The 17,559-nt window shown below is 40.6% G+C and overlaps 1 protein-coding gene across 3 annotated transcripts in view; it reads left to right on the top strand.

Annotated features, from left to right (window-relative positions):
* Positions 1-17,559, top strand: part of CTNNA3 (catenin alpha 3) — a 418,277-nt gene that overhangs the window by 271,846 nt on the left and 128,872 nt on the right. For all 3 annotated transcript variants that reach the window (XM_084210853.1, XM_084210854.1, XM_084210852.1), the window contains exon 10: positions 6,032-6,124. In XM_084210853.1, coding sequence (XP_084066979.1) covers positions 6,032-6,124 — 93 coding nt within the window. The remainder of the gene's footprint in view (positions 1-6,031; positions 6,125-17,559) is intronic.

Here is a 17,559-nt window from a genome sequence, read left to right as displayed (position 1 = left end):
TAATGTTGACCTTTGTAGTTTTTTCATGGCTCTTTTTGGTATGAACAGTCGTTTTCCTCAAAAGACATCTTAAAACTTCATGAATAAAGCTAGTGGTAGAAACTGAGAACACATAAAAAACCTGTAGAAGATATTTCTGTATACCACAAAATTAGAAGCAGAAAATACATAAGTACATTTTTTCATTTATGGTTTGAAGAGAGCGGACTAACAGTTATAATCAGTTTACACTGTATGTAATTATATTGAAAGCTGTATTGACTGCTGTAATGCTGGCATTCAAATGTTATTCCTCAGCTCAGTGTTCAGTTGCTCTCCTACAAATGAAATATCATTTGAATTGTGATTTTTCAGATTAACCTCTGCCTCAGTGGATTGATTACTGGGCTGGTTTTGTGTCCATTTTTGCACTGCCCTCCTTACACCTTTTTAACTCCTTGCTGGTGCCAGGGAGAATGTTGGACATGTTGAAGTGACACTCTATCTGGTTAGTGTTCCTTAGAGGTGTGTGTATAAGAAATACTCTTGCTTGGTTTTGTGGAAAACCAGTAAGTTTTTCTGATATTTGCTATGTGTTAAAAAAAGAGGCAAAATGATAGTACTTTAAACTTCCTAAAGACTGTATTTGAAGTTTTGTGACACACAAGTTCATTTTTTGTGAAATCTGAAGCATGCTGGTTTTTATTTTGGTAACACTTTCCCAGTATGGTACTAAGAATTTCTGTAGGGTTATCAGTGGGAGGGATTGGGTTGTATCAGAGGGTTCTTTGCACTAGGCTAAAAAAATCTCTAAATACAGACTTGGGGCTTACCCTGCAGTGTGGTGAAGGACCTGGGTCACTTTAGGCTAAGCAGAGCTTTGGAAGGTCCTTCCTCAGTAAAACAGTTTCTTGACAGGAGATGTTTAATACGAAACAGGAAATCTTCACCAAGAAGAGGAAACAGAAGCTTTTCTGGAATTAATGCCTTCATTATCCTTAGTGATTTACAGTAAAAGTGCATTGGGACTTTGGGTAAAATAATGAAAAGAATCTGAGCTTCTGTTGGTGGAGCAAAAGGGATCACATCTAGAGAACATGCTGCTTCGTTTTGTACAATTTATAGAAGAAGAATTTAGCTAGTTAGCAGACAATCTGTTCCTGAGCAAATACTTATTTTTGGGAGTTAATGGAGTGAATTTGACTGAAAAAAATCCTTCGGGGTGCATCTAATTCTTGCTGTGCAGTGTGGACAATATATCAGCAAAGCTGTTCTCAACTGCAAATGAAACAGGTGGTGAGGCAGTGCAGTGATTATTTACTCCTCTACTACTTAAAAATCTCACTTTTGCATTTTGTTTTCAACCTGGAGTTATGTCTGAACCACTGTAGTGCATCCTTAAGTCATGGCTGGAACGTCTCTCCCACGGATTTCTGTCCCTTTCCAGCAGCATCAACATAAGAGCCCTCAGAGAGGAGAGGCACTCTTACTTTGCCTGAGGCTCTTACGGGGTTGGGACCATGTCCCTTTTGCCTACAGAAAGGATGTTAGGTTATCTCTGTTACTTTCAGCAATAGATAGCTTCAGGTAGCTGGCTGTTAAGAATTACCACACCTTTCTGGAAATCCACTGGAGGTAATTAGTGGCTCTCCAGGGTGTTTTGTCTAAATGAGTTTCCTGTTTTGCATTAATAGCCAGTGGAAAGCATTGGGAAATCTGAGGTTGAATGCAGCTTGAGCCTTCATCTTCACTTAAAGCCTTCATCCTCTGCTTGGGGGGAGAACATTAGGGGAGCCACAGTGTGAATGCACTTGTGTGAGCGTAGACAGGAGAAAAAGTCTTCCCCTCCAAGGAAGTTTGGGCAACAGAGTGAACTTGTTCATATATAATGTATCTCTCATGGCCTTTAAGTGCATCTTTCTTTGCCTTTCAGTTTGGTAAAGAGTAGGAACTGAAAAAATCTGGACATGCATTTCCAGTTGTGCTCTCTCCTTGATACACAAGTCCCCTGTAATGTATAAATCAAGGAGAGCAATATGATTTGTTGAATTATTTTTTTAACTGAGTATATCTGCAAAACCCAAATTTTACTCTTCAGCAATTTCTAGCCTGAAAAGTTGTTGGGTCATGATATTCTAGAGAGAGGAACCCCCCTCCCCAATTCAGAAAGGTAAACTCTCACCCAATAGTAAAAGCACCAGTTAAAGTGCTTGTAAGAAGTTGTTTAATAACTGCAGGAATAAAAGAAATGTGTGTTGGCATATCTTCTGTGTAGAGATAATGGGCATCAAAAAATGCACTCTTTGGTGCCTACAGAATCTAAAAATCCATCCAGCTAAGGAAATATTTTATCTACTGCCAGTGCTGCACTTACATGCTCTGTTCAAAGTCTTATTTTCCCACTGCACCCTAATTAGTGTATTAATTGATGTTGCTAAACCTCATCAAGGATGGTTTGTTCTGTGTTTGTTTTCAAGGAAAAGCTGCATAACTGCTTTCTTAGTGTCTTTAAAATGTTTGGAGAAAATGATAATTTTTTTTTTTTGGTAGAGTTCTTATTCCAATCAGACCAGCCTACAAGAAAGCTTTTTATTTGTCCTGACAAACTTTGCTCTTCAGAAGGACAATTATTTTCTGACTGAGAGCAATCTTGGATATTCATTTTGCAGTTTTGTTTTTGAAGCTGCAGTGTACTTGGGTTTGAAGTCCCCTAGGGGAAGCTAGTTTCTTCCAGAGAATACAAAAGAAATGTGATGTATTTGTGTAGTTTATACTGCTTAGGGGAGAGATTGTGGTGTAATGAAGATTTCTTGGATTGCAAAAACCTTTGAGATGGGTTTGATAGATGACAGTAAGGTCTTATCCGAGCTAGGGCTTGATTTTTTTCTTACGCACTATAAGCATTTACTGTTGCTGATACAGCTTGTCCTCCTTAGCAACATTATAGCCTCAAAAGAAGACTTCAGATACACACATGCCCTTGCTCCTGCTTGGAAAAATTACACACAGGTGTTTGCCTCCTTCCATGTGATTTATTTGAATTATTGTGGTTTGGGTTTGTGTTAAGAAGATCTCTTCAGGAGCTGCTGAGGGAAGTACCAGTGAAAGTGCTGATGGCTGAGAGCTTGTTAATGACTTCCAGGGATCTGAATTGTCTTTGGGTGGAATAGCTGTGAACCTCCCCACCTACTGCTGAGACTGATTGAAAGCCTTTTTACTTATGCATAAGGTACCTGTGGGCTAGTACTGCTTCAATGCCAGGAGAAGAAAATTCTACCCATTTTCTCATGGAAACAGAAGCCTTATTAACATTGACCAAAATGAAAGGCAAAGGTCTAAATTTGCTGCTGGCAATGCACTGTAGTATAAACTCCAAATACTCATCCAAAATACAGCGTGTGTTTATTCCAAAGTAGCCAATGCTGCTTTGCTTACCTTAATAGATATTTTTAAGACACCTTATGTAAATATTACAAACCTCTGTTTGCTGGTGTAAAATGGCCTAATGTAAATTCCTAGTGCTTATGCCCTACCCTAGGTTTGCTGCTTGTACTTTGAGAATACTGTTCTGAAATGGGCCATCAGCAAGGAATGCTTAGAGCTGAAGGATCAGGAGGGGAACCATAAGATCAGGAAGTTGTTCCTCTTTATATTCAAAAAAACCCTTATTGCTGTTGACTTCAAATAAAGAGGAATACTTGTGCATTAAAAGCTCCTTCCCAACCTGAGCATGCTTTATCAGAGAAGAGCCACACTTTTAAACCCTTCTAATGTCCCCCATGATCTGGTAACACTCAGAATTTGTCCCCAGATGCTGATGTGTTACATTGAGCTATTGGCACCAGTTGGTTTGAAGTTCATTCTCATATTTTGCACTGGGGTTGGAGTACATGATCTCTGGAAGTCTCTTTCATCCTGATTTATTATTCTGTGACACAATTTACATCAAGGACTGTATTTGTACTGAAATGTTGGAGCCAGTGTAACTAGGAAACAGGATAAAAAGTTGCTGTGAACTGTCTGTATCTGCCTTGCTCATCATGACAGGAACAAAACTGCTTAGAGCAGTTCCTCACTGATAAACAGGAGCTCCATATTGCACACATTTGTACTGGATTCCAAGAAATGAAAGTAAAGTTTTTCTTGAAACTGCCAAATGAATTTGAAAAACCTGAGAAACCTTATGGTAAAGAGGAAAAAAAAAAGCTGCTGAGAGTTTTTGTCTTGGTGGAATGACTGGCATTGCCTTTTTATTTTACCCTTGAAATGTTACTGCTTTAGGCAGAGTTCTTTAACTCAAAGTTTGCACTGAGTCCTGTGGAGTGCTTCATTTTACATAGGTGGTGTAGGAACAAAGTGGGAGTGAACACAGATCTAAATTAGGGATACACAAGCACCTCAGTGGCTGGGGCAAAGGAATTAAAATACTGAAGCCAGTATGAATTAATTGTTGGGACCAGTAGTGAAAACTTCTGGCCTGCACTCCAAAGAAAAACAACTAATTTTTTTTTTTTTTTGGGGGGGGGGGAGGGAATAGCATCTTTTAGGGTTGTATTGTGATGATACAAAGTCATCTGTGGGTAGTTTAAGTTGAAGAGTCAGGTAGGAAAGCATAGAATCAAATCCATTTTTTTCAGATACTGCATTAAAAAACCAACCTATGACAGTTTGCTTCAATTAAAAGAGAATGCAGTGTTAGTGCATTGATGAAAACTGAATTTCTTCAGTCTTAACCATTTTTTTTAATGTGGAAAAGATAACACATCACATGGGTAGGGAACCAGTGAATTGTACTGGGATACCAGGGAAGGTATTTTTGTGCAGGCCCAGGTGTACATGGAAGGCCCTGCATTCTAAATCTCATCCCCTTGAGAAAATGTTTCTTAATCTCTCCTGAATTTTCAATAGGAAAAGTAATTTATTTGTCTATGCACTGACTAATGCCTTGTAATTACTTCTGTCAATTAAGTAAGAATAATAAAAGCCTTTGGTGTAGTAAATTATTCTTGAACTAGTAGTGGTGGTGTCCTAAAATGTTGATGAAGGAAGATTTGCTTTTATTTCATGGCAGCTTGGACTGTAGAAGCTGTGGTATGAGTTTTGGGTAGCTCCAAAATGACTGTGGCTGTCTGTGTTGATATTTGCAGCCCTGCAGAGGTTGGTTCTGGGGCAGTGTTTGGTCTGCATTAACATTGGAGTGGCTCTGGGCAGTGCAGCTACTTCAGGGAAGGCTGTGATGGGTGACAGTGTGGAGTAGTTTACTGAAGGACTCAATATTACTACAGTAGGATAAAAAGATCTTCTGGATCCCAGTGTCCCAGCCTCTCTTGCACCTTTGTCAGACCTGTCTCTTTCAGCCTGTTGATATTGATTTGCAGTGAGATACTTTTTCCTTCGTCCATTTAAGCTTGTGGAGCATTGTGGAAGAGATACTTACTTCAAAGGAAGCTGTATCTCTATGGTGTGTGTTATAATAGAAGATGGATTTGTTCTTTCACAGATTTCCAGTTTCCATATACCCTGTCACTGTTGGTTGCACTGTATGTGCTGTATGATACGATCATTTCAGTTGAAAACCACTAACTAAAAGAAAAATTTGTTGGTAGTTCAGGGCAGAAGTTACTTTGTGCTTAATTACAACAAGATAAATTTTATTTGAGCTTTAAGGTCTTAAAAGTAAGTTTAAAAGAACAGTGTGAAAGCTGGTTATGGTTTGAAGGGCTCTGAAAAATTAAGGGGCAAGATCACAGGCAATCTGCTGAAACCTTAGGCTCTTACTTTGAAATTTCCTCCTATTTTCTAAACACCGCTCTGCAGCTGTTACCTGCTGAGCCTAAATTGGGGTGAGGTGGTAAGATTTCTCATCACTGTCACCTCTTTCCACAGCTCTTTTTCCCTCCTGCGGTGTTTCCCCGTTCAAAAACATTCTTTGACAAAATATTTCTCCCCCAAAATGAAGTTTTGCTATCAGAGATGTGTTTTGGCAGGTTTGAAGTCTGAGCAGGAATACTTGCTTATGCTAATTTAAGTTTGTCTATTTATTTTACTTAAGGTTGCCAATCTTGCTTGTTCATTGTCAACAAATGAAGATGGAACGAAAATTGTCCAAATGGCAGCAAATCACATTGAGACTTTGTGCCCACAGGTAGGAGGTGTTCACTTCATTCCCACTGTCACATACACTAGGGTGTTGTCACACAATGCAGATGTTCCTTGTGTTCCTTTTGTCTAACTTCACGTTCCATTTGCACAGCTCAGCGTAGCAAATGGAGACCAGATGATAAATGCAAATACTTGGGCAGTCTGTTCATTTGCTCTGTGCTTAACATAGAAATGGTTAATAGTCTGTATTGGCTGGGAGTCCTTAAAAACTGCAATGGCAAAAATATGCTGCTCTGTTTCTGAAACACCTGATTGAATGAGCAACTGTAATGTGAAAAATTTGGGATCATTTACTCTGAAATAGTACCTATTTTGACATTTAACTTGAAAGACTCACCACTTGTTTTGGTTTTTGTGTAAGGGAACCGTAAAGTATGAATTCTTGTGATTATCATCAATTTAAAAACTTGAACTTTCATCTTAAGGAAGTCAATGGGAAAAAAGCACGGCTACAGATACACTTTTTCTAAGATATTAAGTACCAAAAAATGTGTTCACTTTGTCATGTTCAGAGTTTCAGAGATACAAAAACTTCAGCATAGATCTTTTTGAGCAAAGATTTTACTGATTCCTGTGAATCTGATCTGCGTTACAGCCTTGAGGCTGCATCATTTCAAGATCATTAGTTCTTTGAAGAACACTGCAGTTTACACAGTGGCATAATTATTGTTACCCTTTTGTGGTAATGTAGTTGAAATAAAAGTTGAAAAGCAAATATTAATATGTTCAATAGCAGGCTTGAGAAGTCCATTTTATGCATGTTGTATAAATGCAAGTTTTGGAGAAATGAAACATTTCTGTCAAGGAAGTGTGATGTTCTGAAAATGTCACAAACCGGTGTTTTCTCTTGAATAATTCAGTTTCAATGTCTGTTTTTAAAACTTGAAGAGTTCTGTGTTTCAGATCACACTCGTATGTGATTTAATGTGCTCCTGGATTTGTAAGAAAGCTTTTTTGTTTCTCCAGGGGTCAGGTGCATTTTATAATGGATTATTATGCATCCCAATACAGCTTTTTAATTGAAACCTCCATATCTGATACCAGAAACTCTTAAAATCTAATTTTGACTAAAATATTGATTTTTCTTCACAGCCATTTAATTTTCTAGGCTTTTAATTTCCTATGCTAAAATGAAAGTTTCTTGGGTTTATTTCTTTCCTTTTGTTTAACCTTAAGGTAAACTGGGGTGAATTAGTTGATGATTATAGATCTGACTAAAAAGAGATTGTGGAATACACAGAAGATTATCTTACTACTAAAGGCATGTTCATTGTGCAGGATTTGCTGCTTTCTTAGATAAGGACCATGCCCTATGAAAGCAATTTGTATTTTACCTAAGTAAGAAATAGATTAAGGCACCTGCATTTTTTCAGTACACCAGATTATGCTGTATCATTTAAAAACATTCCAAAGGGAAAAATAGTGATCTCTTAAGTTCCCTGTGAGGCATACAGTTAGAGTTCAGAATGGGGAAATTCACATGCAGAATTCCCCAATGCTCTTGAATCCTCAGAGTGAAAAGAAAGGTATTTTATGTGCTTTACAAAATATTCATTGAAGGAAAGCATGGTATGGATTGAAATCTGATACAGTAGAAATAAAAGAGCCTCCCGACCCCAAATGCCCCAAAAACTACCAACCAAAAAACCCCCTAGCAATTACAGAATACACTTGGAAGTTTTGCAGATTTAACAACAAAACTTCCTGTGGAGCAGAGAGGAAAAGGCAGCTACAGAATTGGCAGACACTGGAGGAAAGCCTTTTGGCTTTTGTTACATTGATCATGCTCCACACATCTCATGTACTGGAGGTAAAACTGAGAGGGTTGATTTGGAGCCCTTGTTACTGTTGAGTAAGAAAGACCCAGAGTCACCAGAAGGCTTTGCACAGGTTTGCACTTTGGGTTCTCTCTTTTACACACTGTTCTGATACACACAGACTGGATTGGTCAGATAATCAGCACATTTCACCTGACTGCCTGATTAACAAAATGCCTTTCCTAGAAACAATCTTTGAGAAAAACAGGAAAACACAGAGTAGGAAAACAACACCTGCAGGTTGTTTATAATAACAAGCGATCATTGTTTATCTTCAACTCCCTAAAGTCTCACAAGCTGATTCTGGGAAAACTTACCTGGTTTTCTCACTCTCTGACCAGGCTGTCACATCCACAAACCTTTTTTTGTTTTGTCAAGTTAAGTGAAATTGTTGGCAAATATTTTGACTGTTCAACAAATGAAATAAGCTGGGCATTTATATTGGAGACAATGCAAAACACATAATGATCCTGGAATGTTATGAATGTTTTATGAGAAATTAATTTAGTGTTAAATCAGTAATAATAATAATAAAAAAATGAACAGCTGTTTGCATATGATTTGGTGAACAATTATTTCTGTTTGTATAACTCACTTTTGGTTGGGAGAATTGGGTGTTGTCAGGTAAGTAAGATCTCCAGTGTCACTTGTATTGGGAATCCGTGTGACAGTCCTGGTGTGCCAGCAGAATCTTGACTTCAGCTGAGTGCATGGGAAAGAAAGGGAAGGGAAAGACCCACCAGAAGCAAAAAAGCTTTTGTTTTTAAAGGCAAGGCTATAAATCTGTGGAGCTGTTTTGCTAATAGCCGTGTTGGGTTTGTTACTCTTGTGCTTCACTTCAGTGGCGTGTTTGGGGAAGACTGTGGTTGCTCTAACAGTCCTCTGGAGTAGCTGGCAATAATGGTAAACCTGTTAACATAGAGGGAGAACTATCCTGTGGAAAACCAGAGATTAGCAGATGAGAATCTGCTTTCTCTAGCTAAATTCTTCATAGGTTTTTACATTTTTGTGGTCTAATCAGCTTTCACATCCTGAGCTGCTGCTTTTGAGAAGAGTGTCCTTGAGCTCAAAACTGGAACAGTTGTGTCAAAATGGAGATCAGAGGTGGGTGGTCTTAAGGCAACAGCTAAGATAATCTTCAGTGTGTCAGAGGGCTCTGCCTAGAGCCTTTTTATTAGCATAAAGATCCCTGGAGCAGGGGGTTTGGGGTACTTTAGAAGAGCTTTAGCTGAAACAGTGAATTTTAGGGTCACTTTCTTTGAAAGGGAGCTCTCACTGTCGCTTGCTGCTAGTTACCAGAGTGGTACAGGGTAATTACTGGAACATCATGAGAGGGAGGAAAATGCAAGAAAAACACCCAAATGTTTATGGTTTAGCTTAATCTTCAGATGGTGATAAAGAAATTTTTGAAAGTCATTTGAGCCCATGGAAAATTCTGCCAGATATTTTAAAGAGGTGTAAGCACTGGTATAAGCAGAAACTCAGATCTTAGTATTTTGGTGAGCTCTGTTTTTCTCTGAAGTATTGAGATAGAAACCATCTGGTTATAAACTGAGGTGAGAAGCAATTCTGTGTAACTAATGAAAAGTGTGTAACACTTGGCACAGTTGTGAAGGATTCAGCTGTGATTTTGAATGCCATCTCTTCTTGCTGCTTAGAACTTAACATGCTGCTAGTACTTTTAATATTGCCTGCTCTGTGATAAACCAGTGTGTAGCAGCGTGGGGTTTAGATGTTGGCTGCTGCTACCTAATTCCCAATGAGCATCTCCTGTGGAAAAGCTGCTTGGGTGGGCATTCAGGCAAGGCAGGCAAGTCCACACACACACTCAGCACAGCTAGCTCAGCCAGGAGAGGCAGAAGGGCCTTTGTGTGGTCACTTCCAGCGAGGTTTATTGCAGCCCCCCAAAGGGAAACCAGAGACAAAAGAAGGGCCGAGTGCCTGCACAAGGTTTGAGTGAGGGAGGGATGGGGGCAGCACAAAGGGCAGGGCAAAGGGCATTGCCCTGCAGGGGAGGTGGCTCCAGCCACCAGGGATCCACAGCCTGTGAGGAAACAGGGAAAGGAGAGACCACGAGAATTAGGAACATGTGGGGAATGATCAGTGCTGAGAGGCTCCATGGGCAAGTCTTCTCTTTCAGCCTAGGTGGAGACTCTGTGGTGTATTCTTCAGGGCGAGGCCCTGGGGATTTCCCTGAGGGGTTCAGAGGATTCCACACCAGTAAATATAAAGGTGATTTTTTTGGCTGTGGTGGTTTGGTAAATAAGTCACTGTGGCGGTTCAGGTAACACGGAGAGAGGTATTGGAGTAGGGAAGATACTGAGCTGATCAGTGGGAATATATTTATACACATCATGTTTGCAGACCATTGAAATACTGATCTGACAGCTGTCTTGAACATTTTGTATTTGGCTTGTCCAGCATAATTCATCCGTTTCTTCAGTGCCAACGTGACAGTCTGGAACTGACTGCTGTATTTTGATATTATAGAGCTGTTTCTCTATTGACACATGTGTACCTGCAGTGAGAGGGGCCTTGCAAGAAACCACTCCCTGCAGCCTTATTGTCTTTGAATTTTTATAATTTCAGCCCTGTTGTAGTGATGCTTTCTTTCCTATCTTGCTAGCAGATAATATTAAGCCTGTCTTTCAGGATCATGTGAAATCATCTGCATTTATCAGTAAATTCAGAAATACCACAGAACCAAGAGTTGAGGGATTGAGGGGTTTTTTGGAGAGCGTGTGTGTGTGTGCAGAAGGGATCCAGACAAAGCATCTCCATTCCAGTCCAGCAGCCACTTGCATTCTCTGCTCTTCCAAGCACAGCAGTGACCTCCAGCTTGGTGCAAAGTGTCATGGAAGCCTTCAGCAGCCCAACAGTGACAGCTCTGTGCCCCACACACAAAAATCCAACTTGAGAAGCTCTACTTCCCAAGCAGGGCTTGTGTGCTCCCTGCTTGCTTTCTTAGAAAATGATTGTGACTTTGTTATGCTTTATAAGTTTTGATCAAGCTTTCGTGTGAATGTCCTATAATTTTTTTTCTCAAAATTAAATATTGTGTTTTTCTGTTATGAAAATGGATGGAGGAATTCAGCTCTTCCTTTGGGAAGAGCTAAAGAATTCTTTCCCTGGATTTACACTTAAATTGTCTTGCCTTTTTTTTGTTGATGCAGATAAATGGATATTATTTCCTTCTGTGTAATTTTCTAGGAAATAGGTAATAGCAAACATGAAAAGTCTTGCTCACAAAAATGACACTTGATAGCTAATCAGTGGGCAGGATCTTTTGATGTGTTGTATTTTTCAGGTATTGGAGTTCAAGTGTATATTTTATGATGCTGTGGATTTTTGAAGCTAGCAGTTTGCATTTTCTGTATATTTACTCTTTCATGAGAGAAAAATCAATCATCCATTTTTTTATTTGCTCTGGCACATTAAATAGTGGGGAACATTGAAGAAGATTTTTTTCTTAGCCTCATAAAGACTCTTCACCAACATCACTTTAATAACCACAGTTTCATCTTCTTGCTTGAACCATCTTCGTGGCATCTCTTTTAATCTGTATTAATACAATTTCCTTCAGATACAGGGCAGAAGTAATGGGGGAGAACATGGTAAATCAGTGAGTTCTCTACCATCTGCTTTAAAAGACAGACAACAGATGTTAGTATCCAACAGTATTGGACTTCTTAGGTATCATCTCCAGCCTTTCAGTGGAGAATTTAATTAAAAATATGGATTGTGCCTTAGTAACACTATTTCTGAAAGGAAAGTCTGGTGAAGTGATGGTTTTCATGTAGGTTTTCACCATGTTGCGAAGTTCACACACAATGCTGCTGAAGGTGAGGATTTCTTTATTAACCTTGGTCTTTACGAGCTCTCCTGTGTTTAGTTCCTTCTCATGCACCCTGGTTCCACAACCACTTGGTCTGGTTGACAGCATCAGTGCTGCAGGAGTGCTGCAGTGCTCCCTCTCTCCCTGCTCCCAAGCCTCATTTCTGCCCCTTCCCTGTGAGCAGCAGCAGCAGTCACATAGCTGCTCAGCAGTCTGGGGCAGGAAGCTGCTGTGAATCCACCTGGGAAGCAGGAGGGTTAAGTTTGCCCTCAGGTCAGCTGCCCAGTGTAGTTTGCTGTGTGGATGCCTGAACTCAAGGAAGGGAGTGGGGGCAGTCTGGAGGAGCAGTGGCTGCTTTTGGTGGCACTGCAGACTCAGTGATGATGCCAGCTTGAGCTGGCAGTGGCACAGCTTTGGTGACAGAAGGCATTGTCCAGGATTGGTGGAGGGCTGTTGTTGCCAGTTCCCAGGAGCCATTGGGAAGAAGTTGTTAGTCCAGCCCTCAGTGGGACCCTGTTTGGATGGATGGAGCCTGTACCCTCAGAGCCGTGCAGAGTTCATGTGAAGGGCAGTCTGCACTGAAGGGGCATGTACAGAACCAGATGTCTGGTTGTGACAAAGACTGAAAGTGGTACAAGGAAAAATCTTTCTTATACCCCCTAGCATAATGTACTGACATTAGTATTTGCAGGACATTATCTTGCTCAGTTTATGGAAATTGAGGTTTGCCTTGTAGCAAGCTTATTGGGAAACTATGAATCCTAAAGCTGTGGAACACAAACGTGTGTTGGAAGGCAGAGTACTTTATGCTTTTGTACAAATAGACTTAGATGTTTGTTTTGTCTTGAACTTCTCTAATAAACAGTTTGAAAGGGGGGAACCTCTCCCCCACTGTTACTCTTAGGTTCCCCTGAAAGTCTCATGCTGGCTGTGACTGCTTGGCTCACTTACAATAGTACTTGGAGAGAGAATAATTAACTACAAAATGCCTTGAGGTTGTTTTCAGTCTTAACTTTCATGTTCCAGCATCTGTTGTGTTAGACTAGAATCCTCAACAAATTCTCACCTTGTAATATGAAACAAAAATACAAACCCTGAGTAGCCTCAGCTTCTGTAGCAATACAGAAGCTGTCCTGTTTTATCCTCTTCTTGCCTCACCTGCAGTCAGTGTACATAAGACATGAGACTGATTGTGATTTTAAAGTTGCTGGAGGGCATTTGCTTTATTGCACCACAGTGCTATGAATGTTTTATAAACAATTTGTTTTTCCCTTTGCCTTTAAAAGTTGAAAATATTCTTCCTAGAAAGGTGGTTTTTTTTAATCTTCTCAACTTCATCCTTTTTTTCTGGATTTATAAGTTAGAGATGCTACATTTTGTTGGTGACAGTCCTACAGCAAAAGGCTAGGAAGGGAAAGAATGGCAATAAAGTATCATTATTAGAGACTTCTTGTGGTAAAGAACCTACTGTCTGGGGAGCAGGGTAGGAAAGCTTAGAGTCGTACAAGACAGCAAAATAATACCACTGTTAAGAGATGGAGTCTTACATGGATTTTGGAAGAGAGGGATGGGCAGCAATAAAGAGCCGAAAATGTGAACGGCTGTAGCAGGCAGTAATAGAGAGGTGTAAATAGCACAGGCTGACAGGGGAATTCATTGCTCTTGTTGAAGCAAGGAGCTAAAATCACTAATCCATGGCTCCATCTGACATGGCCCTTTTGGGGCATTGTGCATCTCTGCTACCAGCTTCACATCCAACCTGGGGATGGTTTCCAGCTGGAGTACGGGCAGTGTGATGGAGATTCTGTGGGTGCTCAGCACCCTGCAGTCACCTGGGGATGTAGATGAGGAGCAGATGGAAGCACTTAGTCTGGCAAGCACTTAGGGAAGTGGATGAGGTACACATGAGTCTGGTGTAGCTGCACTGATGACAGGATGGGCTGTGTGCTCCTCCTTCTTGTGTGCCTCTGTGTCCCAGGAGCTGCAGCTGCTGCACCGGCCTTCTGGAGATTGCTGCTGCCTTCTGCGTGAGCTTGGCAGCAAAGGCACAGCAACTTATTTTTATTCCCTGCACACTATTCCCTTGTCCTTTGTGCAGGGTCAGACTTCAGGGATTTGGGGGAATTCTGGCATGGCTCTGAGGGAGGATGTTAAAGGAATCATGTGGGTGTGGTCCTGCCTGGGCCAGACTGACCCCCAGCACTCCCTCCCAGCTGCTGCCATTCCATCAGTCTGTGCAGTGCTGACCTGCAGAGGGGTGAAAGGGCAGATCTTAAAAATGTTGGTTGATTCATGTCTCTGAGCTTCCAGGATTTTAAAAAGAGCTTTTAAATGGTTTTATAGAGTGTAATCAAATTCAAGGCAATGGATGACTGCCCTTCTTGTGTTTTCATGATTTTTGAGTGCAAACTACGATGCTATAATCTCATTAAATGGGGCAAAGAGAGGTAACGGGATCTGCAAGGGGATTTTCTGTGTTCTATTTTGCATTCATATTTGCAAAAATATCCAGCAATTTGACTGCCTGCTTTACTTAATTCCTAATTAAAAGTAATTAGAAAAAGTTACAGCAGCTTTGAAAGTAATAGTAAAAGTAGCAAGTACAGCAGCAGTTTGTTTCCTTCCTGTATCTCTTGTGCATTATTGTTTACAAGGAGGCAGAGTCTTCATTTGCTACTCTGAGTTAGAAAAGCTTTTTTTAATGTCATAAAGCTTTTGCTACTATTGCAAACAGAATAATTTCAGGTGTTTACCAAGCTAATTCTCCCCCAGTATGTCTTTACGTGATGGATTGGTGGGAATTAAACTTCAGTTTTCAGGTAAGGTCATGCCATTATTTGTATCATGGGATTGTAGTATTTTCAAGACTATTCTTAGGATTTTGTGGGCTACACAGGCATAGCTTGTGTGTAACTTGATGCATACTTGTAGATAATTTTGCATTTATGAAGACCTCTATAAAAGTCTTTGGTGATGTTAGTTTTCACATTTTATTTCCCACATGTGCTGGTATTGACATCCTAGCAGGAAAAGATGTGGACAGTATGTTTGGCTAGGATGCCATAACCCTAGTCTGGATTTCAACTGTCCCTTTCTGTAACTGCCTTGAATATTGAACTGTCATCCCATGTAGCTTCTGACATCCAGGAGCTGAAATGAGACCTGGTGGTTGTTGTCCTGTGCAGGAGTGTTTGCTCTAATTGACCTCTGGCAGTAAGAGGATGTACAGTAAAGACTGTTCTGACCACAGAGCTGTAAGAAGAACATCAGATCAAGCACACATGACATTGGATGTAAAAACAGTGATGGAGCCCTGTTTTCCTAGGGTTGGCTCAATGTGTGCCTGAAAATTGCTTGCATGTATGGCTTCAAGTGTGGTTCTTAATTGCTGGCTGTGGTTAAACCACTGGTACTGAATGTTCTTACTTAATGCAAGCAGGCTCTTCCCATTGCTGGTCATGCTGTAAGTGAAGACAAACACATCACCTGAGTGTTGTTCTGGCACTAATCCTGCTAGAGGAAGAACGTGGTCTGCATGGGCTGTTGGCTCATTTATCTGTTCACAGTTGTGTTGTGCTGAACTGGGAGAGAGTGTAGGTGTAGAAGAAGGGATTGCAAGTGACCTCACCTCTGATAAGTCACAGCTGTACTAATTACCAAAGAAGAAGGACAGCCTTGCCCTTGATGGGTCACAGCTGTGACTAAAAAAAAGATGAGTGTGATGAAAGGGGTGGGTTGGCTGGTCAGGGAGAGCCTGGAGGAAGAGGGTCTAGAGAAAGTCGACCTTGAGGAAGTAGATCTTGAGGAGGAAGAGGAGCCCTGAGAAAGAAAGAAAGAATGATCCAGAGCCACACAAAGACGAATTAAACAAGCGAGCTGCTGCAAGAGATCTGCTGAGAGGTCAGTGTGGGTCTGATAGCCTTAGAGCCTGCTGTTGGAGCCTGCAGTCACAGTGGAGCTAGGTAAAAGCCTGTAGTCAGAGGTAGCAAGGAAATACTTGCAGTCATATTCCAAGAGTAAAGAGCCAGCAGTCTGCGTCTGTCAGAAAAGCCAAGAGTAGGAGCTTGCTGTAGTCAGTCAGGATGGCTAGGCTGGGAAGAAGAATAAACCAGGACCCTTTTCACGTTGTTGAATGAGAGTCTGTGTCTTGGCTCATTTCTGCCACATCAGGAAAGAGGAGCAGCCCAGGAAGACTGGGGTGTTTGTAGCCTGCAGCAAGGAAAGCCTTTGCGAGATCCTTGAATCCTGCAGTGGGGGCCAGGAGCATGGAGTGAGGCCTTGGGAGGACAGGAAAAACCTCCAGGACCACAAAGGGCATGATAGTGTTTGCTGCTGCTGGATCTTTGACTGTGGCAGAAACAGGTGAAGAACTGGAGCTTGTCTGACTGTGTGAGTGACATGGAATATACCTGAGGATGCCTGTGCATCCCACTTTTCACCAGACTATTTCTACCTGTTCTTTACAGAGGCACATTATAGATTTTCAGCTTCCATGTCCCTGTCTCTGTGTAACTCTGCTAAAGCTTTCTGCTCTCTGTCTGTTCAGTAACTTGTTTTTGTGAGAGGTTGAAAGCTTGTTGTTGCCTTCAGCTCTTTGTTTCTTCAGCTCAGACCATCCCCTAGCTTATAGATGTTACAGGAAATTTAATGGCATTTAAAGAATTACTAAAGAAGAGTTTTGTTTGTAATGGTGATGGTTTTGTTAGAAATCCCAAGAGGGAAGGAGGAACTAATTAATGCTAATGTAGTAGGTTATTTGTATTTTCCTGTGCTGTTTTGGTTGGGATTTTGTATAATGTACTTTAAAATGTACACGAAGCAATACTTGTATCATACATGATACCCCCCAGCCAGTTTATAAATGTAATCCATATGTGTGTTCTTCTTACCAAATATTCAAGGACTGTAACTTTAGTGTGGTTGCAGTGCAATTGTTCCAGTTTCATTACAGTTTTATTTCATCTCTCTCAAGTTTGGTACATGAATGAATAGTCCATGAGGACCTTTCTGTTTTATATGCATTACACTATAAATTGGACTAAAGATTTACTTGGGTATAAAATCCAATAAACAGAAGGTTAATGATACCAGATTCAGTTTTATACTGTAATTTTAGTATGCAGCTAATTTGATTGATAATGATGAGGATTGTATATAGACACAGGGGCATTTTATGCTGAACACCTTTTGAGATCAAGTCCTTAGACTGTGTAATTCCCTGGAGAGTTTTCTTTCTGCCTGCATGTGCTGGGAAGCTGTGCCATAGCTGTGGGAGTGTGATGTGTGCGGTGGCTGCACGCCTTGTCCCAGTCTGATCAGCAAACCCAGCTATGCCCAGTGGGAAGAAGTTTTATCTCAATGTGCTGCTGATGTGCTTTGATAGAGCATTTACACAGCCTAGGAAAATGTAGAAGAGGTTTGCATCTCTGAAAAGCTTTGCTGCATGAAGAGACTTGGAACACAAAGGTAAATACATTTATAGTGAACTGCAGGTAGCTGAGCTCCAGATCTGGATGGAGCACTGTTGAAGATAAGACTTTCACTATGGTTTGTTTTGTTATTTTATACTCAAAACCATTAGAAGTGGAACTCAGATTTTTTTAATATATTTACTCTTATGTGTATCAGTAAATCTTGAGGATTATTTTGAGCTTCCATTTTAAGAATATGCTTATCTTGAAATCAGGATTTTGAGAATGCCTCGCTCAAGGCTTGATAAGCTTGCGTGAAGTGTTCTGTAGCTTTCTGAGCAGAATCGAATTGTCC

This window comes from Fringilla coelebs (assembly GCF_963513975.1).
Source record: "Fringilla coelebs genome assembly, chromosome: 8".
Taxonomy (NCBI): Eukaryota; Metazoa; Chordata; class Aves; order Passeriformes; family Fringillidae; genus Fringilla; species Fringilla coelebs.
The sequence above is the reverse complement of the archived record's forward strand: the minus strand, read 5'-3'. Positions and strand labels throughout refer to the sequence as shown.